General features: G+C 41.7%; 1 protein-coding gene across 1 annotated transcript in view; it reads left to right on the top strand.

Annotated features, from left to right (window-relative positions):
- Nucleotides 1–15,988: 15,988 nt before the first annotated feature.
- The window catches only part of FAM107A (family with sequence similarity 107 member A), a 46,729-nt gene continuing 44,902 nt past the window's right edge, over nt 15,989–17,815 (top strand). The window contains exon 1 of the mRNA XM_070933522.1: nt 15,989–16,104. Within this exon, the coding sequence (XP_070789623.1) occupies nt 16,026–16,104 (79 nt within the window). The 5' untranslated portion in view covers nt 15,989–16,025. The remainder of the gene's footprint in view (nt 16,105–17,815) is intronic.

Genomic DNA, 17,815 nt, shown 5'->3' with positions numbered 1-17,815 from the left:
ATATTAATGAGTGGTGTGATTGATGCTGATACAAAATCTTAATTTAAAAACTCACCATTGTTGTTATAGTCACTCAGAATGTAATTTTATACAAATATTCCCACTCCGTACTTTCTTCCCAGCATGGAAATCATGCTAAGTTTTTCTTCTAAAAATTAAAAAATCAGTAATGGGGGCAGTGTTACAACCACAAGCACTCATCCCTCTTAAGATGTAATGTGATATCTACTGGAACCAACTGTGCTAAGAGCAAGGAACACAGGTAATATAATAGTTGAGTATTGCTTTAAAAAATTAGCCAATATCTTGCCTACCATTTGTCCAAGGAACAGGGAGGACAAATAGAAAAGGTCATAGCATATTAGCCAAAGGATGAATTGAATATTAAAATATCATTGTGAGGAAAGCTGAGACAATAGCCAAATCCACTCATCATTCGCAGCCCAAACCAGGGGTGAAATCTAGCAGGTTCTGGAGAACCGGTAGCGGAAATTTTGAGTAGTTCGGAGAATTGGCAAATACCACTTCTGGCTGGCCCCAGAGTGGGGTAGGAATGGAGATTTTGCGATATCCTTCCCCCAGGAGTGGAGAGGGAATGGTGATTTTGCAGTATCCTTCCCCTGTCATGCCCACCAAGCCACACCACACCCACCAAGCCACGCCCACAGAACCAGTAGTAAATATATTTGGATTTTACCATGGCTAAACCACAATTGGATGGAATCCCATAACATGCTGAGACACTGGCTATGATTTAGAAGTTACAATATCTAGATTCACATAGTTTATCATTTCTGCAACACTATGGTTTTCAATCCCAAACCAAAAGCAGTTTGAAGCTGACTAGCAATCATCTTCATGAAAATTAGCCTCCAAGTAGGAGATTTAATTAGCAACCTGGTTCCTTTGGTGATTTCTCCCAACAACTGGATGGGTGTTTGGTACCATATCTTTCCTGCAAAAATCCAGGTGACTGGAAAAGGGTCTGCAGAAACAGCCAACCTTTCAGTCCCAAGAAGGAAATTGGAATAGTGGGTAAAGAACCAGGCTAGAAACCAGAATAGTATAAATTGTAATTCTACCTTAGGCATGAAGCCAGTTGGATGACCTTGAGCCAGTCCCTCTCTCTCCATCCTGAGAAAGAAGGAGTGGCAAATTATTTCTGAAAATCTTGCCAAGAAAACTGCAGAGATTTATCCAAGCAGTCACCTCAAAGGCACACCAAAGCACTATAGCCCTACTGAGTGGCTATGACCAGAGAAGCTGCAGAAACATCACTGTCATCTCCCTCAGCAGTATTTTAAAAATTTTCTATTGTATTTAAGAACCTGTAAAAATACAATAGCAGAACTTCTACAGATGGGGGGGGGGATATCTCAAGCCCAAGAAATAAGGAGGTGAGAAAGTTCCCACTGAGGAGAAAACAGGCCACCCTCAATCTCTGCAGAGCTTCAGTTAGGATATCATTTTCAAGGCCATCCTGGATATTTACAGAGCCAGAAAATAAATAGGCTTGTCTGCCAAACACTAACAATGCCACAGTCAGTCATCTGGTTTTCAAGTAGTGCAGTTTTCTTAAGTCAAAACCAAATAAACTGTATTAAACAATCTGGATAAACCCAGTCAATGCCTTTAGGGAGGAGGTATCCTATAAAGCTAATTTAAAATCTGATAAGTTAGAATAAACTTCTAAAATATATTTTTTTTAAAAAAAAAAAACAACCTTTATTTAGTGTAAACAATTTGCCAGTCTGTTCCTCTATTTCTTGTACTAAAGTTTGGATTATATGGAAAAGAGGGTCATTTACCTCAGATTTATTTAGCTCCTTGGGCCAGAAGATTCTGAGAGTTTAAGATGAAAAGGAAGGGGATGAGGAAGACAGAAATACATTAGAAATTAGACATAAGACAAGGATTATAAGATTTGATTATGAATGGAGGAGACAAAGCATGATATGAATTGGCATCTCCAATTGAGTATTGAGTTGGGATGCTACGATTAAGTCCTGGATTCACATATCACATAAACCATTAAATGGCTTGACTTATACATTAAGCTAAGCCAGTAAACCTGTGGCTCAGATTTGTGGTTCACACATGCACCCCGTCTGGGGGCCTCACATATGCATCCCATTTGTGGACCCCCTAGGAGGGATAGCCTGAAATTCCCTGACCCTTGCTAGAGTTTGAGGCAATCTGAGAGTGGACTGAAAGAGCAAAAAAGGATGCCTTCAGAGCTGCCAAGAGAGAAATCTCCAAACAGAGATTGGAAAGATTTCTCTCTCCTCTAAGCTGCTGCCAGTCATCACGAGCTCAATGGATCAGTGAGCTGGATCAGAATAATGGAGCTTCCTTGTTCCGTGAATAGCAGGAGCCTTGATCAAATGTCAAAGGGCATCTCAATGTCACCCATTTCAATGCCATTCTCTTTCCTCGGGAACTCTGAGTATGGTTGAGATTTCTGACAGAATTAGTCACCAGAATTATTTGGGGAGGATCCTGGAGACCTTCCTATGCTGGTCTATGATCATAATAATGATTTGATTGATCAAGGTGAGTGGTATGTCACAAGAACACCAGTCAGTGGAAGGGGGGAAAGGGGAATTAGAATAATATCTGAAGAATGGTGAAGAAGAGGCATTGAAACTAGTACACCATGAAGGCTTATTGGCAGGGGTGAAATGCTCCTCGTTCAGACCGGATCACCCGATCCAGTAGCGATGGTGGCAGGTGGTTCAGAGAACCGGTAGCAAAAATCCCTGCGCCCCCCCCCCCCAATGCCCAGCTGAGCCGCGTGATCATCAGAGGCTGGTTTTTTTACTTTTAGAAGCATGTTTTCTACAACCTCTTTGGCCGAAAAAATGCTTTTAAAAGTTAAAAAAACAGCCTCTGATGATCTCGCAGTTCAGCTGGGATTATCAGAGGCTTTTAAAAGCATTTTTTCTCCAACCTCTTCGGCTGAAGACGACGTAGAAAAAAATGCTTTTAAAAGCCTCTGACGACCCCAGCTGAGTTGCCTGATATTCAGAGGCTTTTAAAAGCATTTTTTTCTGCAACCTCTTCAGCCAAAGAGGTTGTAGAAAAAATGCTTTTAAAAGTTAAAAAAAAAATGTTGGCCACACCCACCAAGTCACATTACCCACCACCACCATCAAGCCATGCCCACAGAACCGGTAGTAACAAATTTTAGATTTCACCCCTGCTTATTGGGTACTGGAGAGACCAAACTGGCCTATGAGAAAGACCAAATGAAGAAAAGAAAAGAGACGTGGCAAGACATAGTATTACATGTCCAGTTCACCAAAAAAAAAAAAAAAAAAAACCTAGATAAGAACAAGACCAGGCAATGGCTAAGAGCAGGAAAGTTGAAGAGACAGAGGGGCTAATTCCAATGCATGCTCGTCAGAAATGAGAAAACAGCAACAGAGAGTAAATGCTCTCTTTGCAAAGAAGCTGAAGAAACAACAGATCACCTAATTAATGCTATAAAATCATACATACTGACTACAAAAGCAGCAACAATGGTGCAGTGCAACATCTACAAGAAATACCATTTGCCTACAAGCAAGAATTGATGGGACCCCAAAATAGACAAAATAATAGAAAATGAAGAAGCGAAGTGCTCTGGAGCCTCAGAATTCAGACAAACAAGCACTCAACACATTACTCCCTAGACTTAACAATTGTTGATATGAAAGACAAAAAAGAGCCTGGATATTGGATGTTGTAGTACCTGGAATCAGCAGAGCAAAACAGTAACTACTGGAGAAAATCACATAATACAAAGACCTGAAAATAGAAGGACAATGACAAAAAGAAAGCAAAGATAGCACCTCTAGAAATAGGTGCCTTCGGTGCAATCCCAAAATTTATTCTAAGGACATAACTAGCATTGCATCTTTTTTTTTTTTTAATGACCAGAATCTTGAACTGAGGCTGGAAAGAAACTGGGAACTCTGATGTTGAACAAATGTCTACCTCAATAAAATTGTCTGCTTGATCTGTGTTATTCGGTATTGATTAAATGAGTCCATTGTTCAGGGCAAAAGCAGGGATGTCTAATACCTGCTCCAAATAATAATATGCTTTTCATTTCCTTTTTCTGCTTTTAACAGGAAATATACATGATGACCACACATAGACTGATCCTGGGAGTTTATTGTATTAAATTCTATGTAATATCCTGATTCTAAGTCAGTTAATTAACTTGTTCCCAAGAGACACGTAACCGAATGTCATTTGGAGCGTTATTTTCAGCAAAATGGCTCAGTGGTGTCATGCCACCTTATGTCACGCTGTACCACTCTGCAAAGGAAATCTAAAATGTCAATTTTCTGAGAAAAACAAGGTTACAAGATAGTGATGATAGAAGGGAATAATAAAATGGTTGGATGGCCTCCCACACAGCTTGTATTTCTTCTGGCTTTATATTTTATTAATTTCCTCATAGTTTAGCCCTCGCAATATAGATCTGAGTGGTTTTTTAAAAGCTACCTTTTTGACTTTTAAAAGAAAAAAAGTACCAGCTCCAAAGTAGTTTATGGAATTAAAAAAAACAAACCAGAAAATGTTTCTTAATAAAAGGGTGGTCATATCTTTTTCTAAAAAATATAGCAAAAAGTTTAGAACAATACATTTGTCTCTGTTCAAGTGTCTTTTGCTTTTCTCTTTCTGTACCCCTGTTTGTGAGAGAAATTTAGATTTTCAGATCTTCAGTACAGGAGCCTCAAACATTTAACGCACAAAAAGAAGCAAGCCACAATTAAACTTTTTGAGATCAAGAACAATGTTTCTATGTTTTAAAACAAGCTTCTTGGGCAAAGAAGGATTAGTTTAATTTCATCCCATATGTGACCTGAAATGATAAATTGTGCTTTATGTGCCATCTTTAATATAGAGCAGGGGTGTCAAACTTGCAGCCCGCGGGCCAGATGCGTCACACACTGGCCACACCCACACCCAGTTTAGCGAAGGGGGGGAGTCATGATATGTCACGTGACACCACCGTGATGACGCGCGTTTGACACTCCTGGTATAGAGTATCCTTTTGTTCAGTATCCTTTTGCTGAGATGTTTAGTAAAGATACAACACTGCTAAAAACATTACATAAAGTCCCATTGAGCCATTATATTCTAAGGCTAGACGAGGCCTTTGTGTTTTGTCATGTCACTTGATGTGTTTTTAAAATCACAAAAAAACATGTTCGGCAATTTTTAGCACAAACATATAACAATGTCTACAGATTTTTCTTGGTGGATGGAGATTTTCTGTAAGTTTTTTTAAGAGCAGCATTTCTTCTTAACGGTTATAGAAGCACAATTACCAATAGGATGAAATCCATCGGCTGTATTGCACCATAGTGTTTTCCCATGAAATTCAACAGAAGCATCAGAAGCCAAGGAAAATACAGATTGCTGAAGAAATGACTATCAAGAACTGAGCATTCTCACCCATACCTCTTGGCAGTCTCATAACTAAACAAGTACAAGAACAGTACAATGATATATATGAAAACATATGAAGAATAAATTGGGTATGGTTAATCTAGAGAAAAGTAGGACTAAGGGTGACATAATAGCGTTATTCCAGTATTTGAGGGGCTGCCACAAAGAAGAGGGGGTCAACTTATTTTCCAAAGCACCTGAAGGCAAGACAAGAAACAATGGATGGAAACTAACCAAGGAGAGAAGCAACCTGGAATTAAGGAGAAATTTCGTAGCAGTGAGAATAACTGGCCAGTGGAACGGCGTACCTTCAGAAGTTGTAGGTTCTCCATCACTGAAGGTTTTTAAGAAAAGACTGGACAACCACCTTTCTGAAATGATTGAGCCAGGATTGAACTAGAAGACCTCCAAGGTCCCTTCCAGCTCTATTCTGATTGATTGATTGATTGATTGATTGATTGATTGATTGATTCCTCCCTGGGAGAATTTCTCCAGAGTTCTCCTGTGAAAATTTTCTTAATCAAATAATTCTCTTTCCCCAAACTGAATAATAGCAGATAGGGAAACAAAGAAAGACTGCCTGCCATTAGCTGCTCTAACTTTTACCAAACTTCATCAAACTAATTTTCCTATGTTATAAAGATGAAATTTGGGCATCTGGATAAATCAGTATCCACCTGTTGCTTAAAGTTCAACCCTTTTATGGCCTTAATTTTAGGATTCACTTTGGTACTTGACTAGAATAAAATTGCATCAAATAGGTTAATAATTGAAAAAAACTTCCTCTACCACTCACCCACCAACCATATGCCTTCCCATCTTCATCTCCCCACACATATGCTGAGCCTCTCCGTGAATGTTGGCTGAGAATTCAAGAATTATGGGTACCCGTTCCTCTGGGGAATGCCAAGTTGGGGAAGACTGAGCAAAATAAATAGAGGAAAGAACAGCCCTCTTCTCAGAGAAATGAACTGGGCCTTGTCCAGAACATCCCAAGATATTAGGGCCAGCATTCTTTTTGAATTATCATATTACAAGATAAGCCCGTTGATTTCCAGGATTCTTCTGATTTAGAATGAAACTTTCTTGGAACATACGATGCCTAATAAGTCCACAGGGAGTTAAAATGCTGCAAAAATTGATTTTGGAGATGAGATGTGTGCAAATGTCATCATCTCAGGGTGTCAAATGCAGGAATTTCACTTTTGTAAGTACAGTTGTGGGAGGAAAAGTTTTCTTTTTAACCACAAGACACAATGTCCAAAGGAACAGCTCCAGATAACCATCACTTAGCAACCAGTTGTACTGACATGCGGTAACCTTCAGGGAACCATGGAGAAAGACAAAGCCTTTTTGTGCAGAAATCTGTAAGAGGACAGGTTGGGACTGTTTCTTAATTCAGATGCCAAGCTAAAGCCTAAACTAAATAACTTTTGGAAAACTGGATCTCGATGTGAAAATCATCCCATTAATTGGTGCCCAAGATTAAAGCAGCCAGGAGTATCTCATTTCTTCTAACACGGTTATTTTGTGCAAACCTGTGGAATTAATCTTATATATACAGGCCAATTTGTCCACTTCTCATGATACCTGGATTGGCAAGAATAGCCCCAGATACTTGATTGAAATGAGACGTAGAAAAGACTTTAGTTATACAGGGTAAGAGACCATTTGCAGTCATCTTCTCTTTCAAGGCCACATTAAGCCTATTCAGCAAGACTCTTTTAGACTGCTGACCTGTTTTCCAGATATTTGGCAGATCAAATCACATTGGTTTCACATTACCCATTATTTGCACAGCAGTGGTGGAATTCAAATTTTTTTACTACCGGTTCTGTGGGCGTGGCTTGGTGGGCATGGGGTGGCTTGGTGGGCATGGCAGGGGAAGGATACTGCAAAATCCCCATTCCCTCCCTACTCCAGGGGAAGGATACTTCAAAATCCTCATTCCCACTCTACTCTTGGGGGAAGGATATTGCAAAATCTCCATTCCCACCCATTCTGGGGCCAGCCAGAGGTGGTATTTGCTGGTTCTCCAAACTTCTCAAAATTTCCGCTACCAGTTCTCCAGAACCTGTCAGAACCTGCACCCCTGTTGCACAGGGTTAATAAAATGAGGAGGACAACAATATAAAAAGTCATCTGTGGAGTCTCCAGAATGACTCTCAATAGCAATAGGCAAAGCATTGAGATGAATCCACACTCCGCACAGCTTCTTCAGGCAGCCATTTACATGACTGTGTAATTGGACTCTTCTTTTGGAGAAGATGTACCAACCATTTGCTTGATGCACCTTCTGCTAAAGAGGACTTCTCTTGGTCCAACCGCATTAGACAGTTTTCTGCTAATCCACTATCTTGTCTCTGAGCAGGTTGTAGAGGCAAAATTCAGAAGATGATAGTGAAGCACAGATTCCTACATAAAGCTGTCAGAGTATTTGCAGCACATCCAACCAGCACACAAGTAAATGAACTTCAGCAGGATTCAATTATATATATGAAACTTCTTTATATATAATACCATACAGCAGAAGTCAGCATACAAAATCAGGAGCACAGAAGCAATGTTCAGAGAAGCAAGTCATTACAGAGTAGAGAGATACAGAGGGTAATATTATACAGAGGCACTAATTACAGAGGCCAAATCAACTCTTATATACAAGCTACGCCCAGACTCCAAACTGTCTCTTACGGTCCCCTACAAACAAATACTATGTTTCAGTTTCCAAACAGTCCCCATTGGCTGACCTGTTACCATGTCTATTCCAGTCTATGAACATTCATACTCTGACAAAAACATCATCTGGCTTCGTTTCAGATCTGGAAAAAGAGACTGAAACAGCACTTATCATTAGTGGATGACTTTCTTGGCCCCTAGATGGAACAAGTCCTATTAAGTTCTAGTCTTATTAAACCTCTCTCAGCAATATTCGATACCACCAACAATTAAGACAATGATAAAATCATCACTGAGTGAAATTGTGCTGCCATCCTCCTTAAAAGTAGTAATGGTATAACTACTTCATCACTTGACCCAGATACACCTCCATCCTTCCATTTTGAATTTGGCTAGATTTCTGCTATGCAGTGCATGCCACATATTCTCTAATTGTAGCTATTTATATTTTGTTGTATTAATCCATGTTACAGCGTGGGAATTGTATACATAATTTGAATGGCCTATAAGATCTCTAAAATTGAATGAATGAATGAATGAATGAATGAATGAATGAATGAATGAACGAACGAACAAACAAACAAATGAATGTATTTATGTTCTGGACCTCCTGCAAAGGTTGTGATTGGGAGACACTATTTTATGATATTTCCCCTCTTTCTTGACTGGGCATTTCCAATCAATAGTTAATGAAGAAAAATAGTAAACTTCTGTCTTCTTTATTGTGAATTCTATAGGACTCAGATCTTTCCCCCATTGTGTGATTTAATGCTCAGACCTCTGAATCAGTATTGGGTTTCAAATTTTTTTACTACTGGCTCTGTGGGCGTGGCTTGGTGGGCATGGCATAGCTTGGTGGGTGGGGCTTGGTGGGCAGGGCTGCGGAAGGATACTATAAAATCTCCATTCCCTCTCCAATCCAGGGGAAGGTTATTGCAAAATCCCCATTTCCTCCCGATCAGCTGGGACTCGGGAGGCAGAGAATAAATGGGGGCGGGGCCAGTCAGAGGTGATATTTACTGGTTCTCCGAACTACTCAAAATTTCCGCTACCAGTTCTTCAGAACAGCCTCTGATGATGGTGCGGCTCAGCTGGGCATGGGGGGGGGCAGGGATTTTTGCTACTGGTTCTCCGAACCATCGGCCACCATCGCTACTGGATTGGGTGATCCAGTCCAAACCGGGAGCATTTCACCCCTGGATCATACTATCCCAGAAGAAGGACTGTAAACTGGGGGTCCTCTCAGATTTATGGCCTTAATTCCTCAAGAGGTGAAAGCAACAGGCAGGCTGGTATACTAGATGTAGCCCTTGCTGAAACAGTGTGACCTGACAATGGTAACTCATGTCCTTGTCACCTCAAAGATAGACTACTACAACACATCTTTGAAGACTACCTAAAAACCAGAAGTGGCACCAAAATGTAACTGCCGGTGAGTGAGAGATGCTTTATCCAAATAATACATTTCTTTTGGCTGTTGCATTGGTTACACAGCATAAGGCTGGAGCTCATACCATAACAAAACAAAGAGAAAAGTGGTATTCAAGCTGGTAAAATAACTTCTAACCTTTAGAAAAGCACCTAGGAATTGAAATAATAATAAATTGTGAATTCATGGCCCTTTCTCTTTCCCACTCTTTTCCCTAGAAAGAATACTCTCCTCGGTCCAACTATCGCCAGAAAAATAGAAAGCATGTTAGCAGTAACCCAGGTAAGTCTCTGAAATAATACAAATCCTAACGAGGAAGACTGTAACAATATTCGGGCTGAAATTCTGTTATAATTTTGGATTCTGGCAGCAGAAAAATATGAAATGCAAATAAATATTTTCCCTACTTGTCTCCCAAAGTAGAATCATATTCTCTTCTCTTTCCCTCTCAATTTCAATCAACCTTAAGTAGTTGCAGTTGGGAATTCCATTTTTGTAATCTATTAATTTTGATATTGTGTGGGCTTGCTTGTTTTCTTGAAGATCAGGGGTGAAATCCAGCAGGTTCTGACAGGTTCTGGAGAACCGGTAGCAGAAATTTTGAGTAGTTCGGAGAACCGGCAAATACCACCTCTGGCTGGCCCCAGAGTGGGGTGGGAATGGAGATTTTGCAATATCCTTCCCCCAGGAGTGGGGAGGGAATGGAGATTTTGCAGTATCCTTCCCCTGCCATGCCCACCAAGCCACATCACGCCCACCAAGCCACGCCCACAGAACCAGTAGTAAAAAAATTTGGATTTCACCACTGTTGAAGACATTTCATTACCCAGCTAGGTAACATCATCAATGGTAAAGGGGAGACGGTTTTTTCTCATTTTATATACTAGTGGCTTGCCCTGTCAGTATTGGTGGGAGTGGTCTTGGTGGTTCCTTAATTAAGCTGTTGTTTACTGTTCGCTTGTTTATCTGTGTTGGTCGTGATGTTAACCTATATTCATCTTGGTGTTGATTACTGCTGAAGAGATTTTTGGTCCTTTTGTTTTCTTTTTGGCTTTTTGATTGTCTCATTTAAATTTAGACATTGCTAAGCATAAGTGACATATGATACAATCAGTTCTGCTTTTGGTCCTACAACTGGATTTGATTCAAAGTATGGTGACTATGACTAGGACCTTCTCAGATATGGTGCCTGATTGTGAAATTCTCCTTCCAGGGAAACACAACTGGATCTCCCACTATTTAGTCCAAAATGACATTAGATGTGTTTAGTCATCCAGAAATTGACAAGCCACATGATGACCAATGTTCCAGGAACAGACTGCTTGTTAAATAAATATTCTTTTGAACTGTTGTACAATTAAACACTGTATTTCTACTGTTTTAATACACACTCGGGTCTTCTTTGGGAGAAAGGATGAGGATGATGAGGATGTCTGTGGAGATTCTCAGTCATCCAAGTCATGGTTGTCCAAAAGATAGGATAAAAGGCAGCTGGACTTTGTGTTTTCTTAAAGACATTTCGCTCCTCATCCAAGAAGCATCCCCAGTTTTGACTGAACGCTGGGAAATGGAAGAATTTATATTGCTTGCAGTTGTTAGTACTTTGAAGGTGGGTCATTAGCTCTCTGAGAATCATTGAGGCCCCTTGGGAGTTTATTTGTGTCCTCAGGGTCACCTGAATCAGAGGGCGAGTGGGTGTAGAACTTTCTTGGAACTGCTGAAAGGACTGTGTTGTAAACAGGAGATAGGTGGTGCTGTATCCTTCCCCTTTTGTTGAGCTATGACTATTCAATGTTAATGTAGATGGCCTCGTTGACCCCTCTTTCAAAGCAATGGTCCTCTTGGTCCAGAATGTGGACTTTGCTGTCTTCAAAAGAGTGACCTTTGTCTCTCAAATGCAGATGGACTGCCGAATCTTGTCCTGATGGGTTTTTTCTCCTATGTTGTGCCATGCATTTGTGAATGGGTTGTTTCATTTCTCCAATGTACAGATCTGCATGTGCCTTAAATTGTCCTAGGGAGTGTTAAAATTGCATTTTTTTTTATCCTCCTTATTCTAACATCGTTCAAGAGCAGTTTCAAGATATGTATAAGGTTTTGCAGTCATAATTTAAGATTTTCCCAAAAAAAGATGTTTCTGATAGTATTCCCCATCCACCATCCATCCATCTGGGGTATGTTTTCCTCCATTTTGTGAGATAATTTTGTGTTTGATAATTCACACAGTGTATTAATACTTGGTAACCTTATTCTGTGGCTTTGACATACAATAGATTTTCAATAAATGGTGCTAGAACAGTTCTATGAGATCCACACAGAAAGACTGAATCCCAAGGTGGGAGATGATGTCGGATGCTTAATCATCTACTAGAGCAGTGTTTCTTAACCTTGGCTGCTGGGCAATGTGTGGACTCCAACTCCCAGAATTCCCCAGCCAGCTCTGCTGGCTGGGGAATTCTAGGAGTTAAAGTCCACACATCGTCCAGCGGCCAAGGTTGAGAAATACTGTACTAGAGGATACATTACTAAGACTATGCTGAGGTAGTGAATGGGGTGAATCCAATATTTTTCTCCTCCAGTGAATTTTGCCCAACGAAGCCCTTCGAGGTGGTCCAACATAACCATTTAGAATAGTGTTTCTCAAGCCTGTTGACTCCAAGACTTGTGCACTTCAAGTCCCAGAATTCCCCAGCCATCATGAAAGCTGGGGTAACCTGGGAGTTGAAGTCCACATTCCTTAGAGTTGCCAAGGTTGAGAGGTGCTGCTTCAAAACCCTTGGGAGCTTAGTGTCAAACATTTGGGTAAACATATCACTTTCAGAATAAAATTAATCATCTTAATCATGCCTCATTCTATAGTATTGGCAGTTCATCTTCTAAAGTGTGTCTAGAATACCTGCTAATCAGATTTGTTTTGATTACCTTTCAGATTAGTTTAATAGAGTTCAGCAGTGGTGAAATTCAAATTTTTTTACTACCAGTTTTGTGGGCGTGGCTTGGTGGGAGTGGCTTGAGGGGTGGTTTGGTGGGTGTGGCAGGGGAAGGATACTGCAAAATCTCCAATCCCACCCCACTCCAGGGGAAGGATACTGCAAAATCCCCATTCCCTCCCCACTCCTGGGGGAGGGATATTGCAAAATCTCCATTCCCACCGCACTCTGTATCCAGCCAGAGGTAGTATTTGCTGGTTCTCCAAACTATTCAAAATTTCCACTACCAGTTCTCCAGAACCTGTCAGAACCTGCTGGATTTCACCCCTGGAGTTCAGCCATCTACCTGTTTACTCAATCTTTCTCTTCTTGGCTTATTATATTTAATATGACATAGATGTTCACTTTGATAAAAGAGCTTATAAATGGCTCCTTTAAAAAATGATCTCATTTTCATTAAAGACAATCATAATATGGACAGTCTGGAACATAACATACTCGGACAGAGAAGTTCTGAATATGTATAAGCTTCTGCTCAACGTTTTTTTCCTGGACAAAATGTTCAAACAAGTGGCAGCTAATTAGAACTAGATATCTTGGATGAAGATAAAATCACCTAACCATTGTGGGAAGAAATATCCATCTGGTTCAGTTCCAAGCTGGGAGAAAGGCACTGGAGAGAAAATGAAGGCTGGAGGCTTATTGGAAAGAGGGTCCATTTATTGATGAACAGAACCACATATTTGTGGTTCTGGTGCAGCTGACCACATGGAGTTGAGAGTCGGGGGCATTTATACCTTCTCTTGGGCTTTGAACTTGAACTTCCTGTTCCTGTGCAAGAATATGTATTCTATTGGCTGTTGTAGGGGTTATGTAGGGGTCATAACTGGCTCTATAGGTTGTCTGAGCTCCCAGGTTTAGTTGAAGTTTGGACTGCTGAGATGATGCAATGAAGAGGCTTGTGTTCTGAAAGAGTCTTGGGCAGGGGTGTCAAACTCACGTTGTCACCACATGACGCATTGGGACTTTTTTCCCTTTTGCTAAACCAGGCATGGGTGTGGCCAGCACATGACGAATCCGGCCTATGGGCCGGGAGTTTGACAACCCTGGTGTTAGGCAATTCCTATTATGGCGTAATGGCTTTTTCCTGTGTTGGATCTTGGGTGAGGGTATTTGCTTATGAATAGAATTATCTATCTCTTTAACTCTTAATTCTTTATCTATCTCTTTATGTCTTAAGTGCTGACATCTGCTGTGGGCTATTAAGAAAAGGTGGGGGCTGCTTTCTCCCTCTAAAATAACATGTCTCTCCATTTCTAATCCAGAGAAATATAATATTCTGCTTTTTTTTCATATCTCAAAATATTTCATTCTTCTAGGAGAGGGGTGGGTACTAATTTTCTACACCACCTTGCTTAAGAACAGAAATTCTGGTCCCAAGTTGGTCATAAGGCAAGGGCTGCACTGGCTCCCAGTTCATTTCCAGTCCCCATTAAAAGGGCTGACACTGATATAAAAAAACCCCTTGGAAATCATAATATCTGAAGAAATGTTTCTTCCTCTACCATGAAATCTTGATTTATTTGTTTGGCTTGTTTGTTAATTAGATTTATGGATTGCCCATCTTCTCCATTTAATGGACTAATAGGGAAAGGAAGTATCCATTATTCTTGATTGTCTTGTTAAAATCAGAATGCACATTGCTGGCGGGGATACGATTTGTGCAAATGACATAATCGCACATGCACATTAGCCCAAATAGCATTGTTACACAAATGACACAAATGGCACCGGTTTGTTTGTTTGTTTTTTTATCCTCCTCTTCTTAAAGTCATCGCACCGAGTTCCATTAAATCTAAAGTTCCCTTGTGTTTCCTTACTCATAGCTTGCCTTCTTTGCCGGAGGCTTACAGATCTATGAGTCATGTCAGTGAGCCTGGGGCAACCCGGGCTCTGTCCACCTAAAGGAGCGAGCTGGGAACAACCATCAAGGAACAAAAATCTCTGCGACTAACATTCACACATTCGGCTCAAGCGTTTTGACTGACTCCTGCCTGCGACATGCCAACCCCAGCCCATCTCCCATTGCAATTTATTCAATCAGTAAGGAGTTAAGAAAATCACAGAGAAACGGGACTCCAAGGAAGAGCCCTTTCCGACGCGCTTGGGTTTTGCTAAGCGTAAAAGTCTGTAGAGATTCTCAGTCCTCCAGATCAGGGGTCTCCTGGGAGTTGAAGTCCGCCAAGGCTTACAGTTGCCAAGGTTGAAGACCTCTGCTCCAGGGGTGAAATCCAAAATTTTTCCCTACCGGTTCTGTGGGCATGGCTTGGTGGGCGTGGCAGGGGAAGGATATTGCAAAATCTCCATTCCCACCCCATTTCTGGGGCCAGCCAGAGGTGGTATTTGCTGGTTCTCCGAACTACTCAAAATTTCCGCTACCGGTTCTCCAGAACCTGTTAGAACCGGCTGGATTTCACCCCTGCTCTGCTTCAGATTGTCCCAAAGGTGCTTTTTTTTTTTCAGGAGGCAGCTGGACTTTCTTGGTTTTTTTTTTTCTTTTGAAGACGTTTCGCTTCTCATCCAAAAAGCTTCTTCAGTTGTGATTGGATGGTGGGGAATGGAAGGGTTTATAATCCCTTGCAAACAGCTGGGCATTTGCAGTCTGCATCCTTTTTTTTTTTTTTTAAGAGGGTCGTTGAAGCACTTGGAGGTTGATCTGTGTCCTCAAGGGTCACCTGAGTGCCCAGACTATTTTGTTTGTTTGTTTTTTTGCAAGCATTTCTAAACGGCGCTGCAACCTGAGCAGCGCTGAGGATGGGCGATGACGCCGCGCCCGTTCGCAGCGTAGGAGTTGCGCAGCAAATGTTCCTGCCTTGCTTTCATTCCCGCATCGCCCAACTCCACGCTCAGCTCGTCTATAGGTCTTTTTTTTCTCTCTCTCTCTCTCGTCAAAGTGCTGCCTAATTGCTAACATTGCATGAGGGGTGGGGGCGGGCGAGAGATCTCCCAGAAAGAAGCACAAAAGCTTCGTTCTTAAAAAACCGAAAAGTTGCACGCAACGCCATTTGTCATCAAAGTTCCCAGCAGGAGCCAAGCAAAGCCTGGCACAAAAGCGCAAGCCTACAAGCCTCTTTCTTTCCCCCCCCCCACCTCAGCCCCCCACGCACGCACACACACACACACACACACACACACTCCTTCCCCATAGTGTGAGCTTTGCGCAGCTTTTGCACAGCGACTCATGCCACGTTACAGGATCCGAGAGGGGGGGGGAAGGCGGGAAAGGTTTCGTGGGAGCGGGGAGGCGAGGGGGAGGCTGCACGGAACGGCCGCTGGCGCCTTTCACGTGACTCGTCGCCTCAGTAAAGATCCGTTGCGGGAGCGAGAGGGCTTCTCTCCGTCGATTGCCCCAAAGTCATGCCCACTTAGAAACCCGCCGAAATAAGGGGAGAGGGCAGAGAGAGACGGGGGGGGGGAGGGGGACGGACTTGGCGCGGCCGGAGTAGAGTTAAGGGCAGCCCCGCCAAGAGCCACCTGCCGGCGCGATGAGCCAGAGGAGAGGCGACCAGGTGAGAATCCCACCTGGGGCGACTGGGTTGTACAGAGCGGTGCTAGTCAAATCAGGTAAGGACGCAGCCTGGGGGGAGGTGTTAACTGAACAGCAGGCGAAGCCAATGCTGGGTTTGCAAGGTGGAGCTTGCCCACCTAATCCAACGCGGTGCGCCCCCTTTTCTTTGCAGATGTGCGTATGGGAGTATGGGGGCTCTTTCCCTTGCTCCTCCAGTGAACCCTTGAGCTCTGACAGCTGAGTTTCCTAATGCTCCTTCCTTCCTCTCCTTCCTTCCTTCTTCCTTCCTCCTCCCCCCTTCCTTACTTCCTAGACTGTGTTGTTTCTCTGTCGTATAATATATGTGGGTATATGCACAATTTTCTATTTATTTTGTCATGTTTGTGTAGTGTATATTGGAGGTGGGGACCCTTTGAGAGCTGTATCCAACGAAATTTCATTTTGATTTATGCCAATTAGTGTACATTCAAAGTGACAATAAAGTCCTGTCCTATCCTATCCTATCTTATCCTATCCTATTCTATTCCTTCCTCCTTCCCTTCCCTTCCCTTCCCTTCCCTTCCCTTCCCTTCCCTTCCTTTCCTTCCTGAGATGGCCAAATCTGAAAGCTGTGAGCAATGAGTTGTGCTGAGCTTTGCAATGACATTTTTCAGTGGAAAAAGGCAGCCAAGACGGTAACCCACATTTTGACATTTGTCTCACATTGTAAACTCTGTAAGGGGGGGGGAGGAGGAGGAGGCCTGTTTTATGACAAGTCTGTGGGTAATAATGACCTAATAATGAAATAATGAGGCAGATGATTAAAGATGTATGGTGATAACACGATTTCACAGCGCTTATCACTGTTTAAACTCATTAGGATTTTATTTTCAAAATATAATATGTATGCACTAGTTATTGGATTCCCACAAATAATTTTTAAATACTTACAGCTGGGGGGAAAAATCAGCATTGTTATTCCTTTCCCCAATAATTTTTAGAAAGGTAATTTGTTACTGGAGTAATGAACTGTAGCGCGCTTAACCCTTCAGCAAGGCATTTTAATTAATAGTTTTAATTGATATAGTTTACTGGGGAGAGGAATAAATGTGCATCATGATACTTACGGTACTTGGCCGCAGTCTTTTGGCCATTTTTTAAAATTCAATTTCATTTTGGAGCAGAGCATGCTTGCCACTAAGCAAATAAAAAATTGAATTGCACCCCTGTATTCATTTCCAGATGGGTTACTATGTGCATGATCAGGCATGAGTCTTTGTAGCAAAGAGATTAATCTCCATAAACCATATAATTTAATGTGAATTGACTCCAGAAATCTGAGGAAGAAGTTTGATAACCCAACATGAAATCAGCTTCCAGGTGCCTTGTTGTATTATAAGTTCAAAGCAAATTGTGTTATTTGATGATATATTTGCAGATATCATCACAAAAAGGTCTTTTGGAGGTTTCATACTTGGAAGATGCATGAGGACGGGCGATAGACAAACAAGAAAGCAGCGTCTAAAGATATGTTATGCCTGGCTCTGGCAGGCAGAGTCACAGTGTTGGAATTGCCACACGAACGAAAGGTTTGAAGCAAAAATACCACAGATAAAGAAATCGCACTATATCCCACGTGTTTTAAAGAGATAACACTATGGAACGGGTTTGCCAAAAGTTGGCTAGACAATCAATTGTGATAGTTGTTGCTGAGAAAGAATTGTGCCTAGTCCTGGAGTCAATCTAATCCTGATCTAATAAGAACTCCCAACGCCTGTGCATTGCGAT

This window comes from Pituophis catenifer, unplaced genomic scaffold, assembly GCF_029215685.1.
Source record: "Pituophis catenifer annectens isolate HBS135680 unplaced genomic scaffold, rPitCat1.0.hap2 SCAF_2, whole genome shotgun sequence".
NCBI lineage: Eukaryota > Metazoa > Chordata > Lepidosauria > Squamata > Colubridae > Pituophis > Pituophis catenifer.
This window is presented reverse-complemented; position numbering and strand designations above follow the sequence as displayed.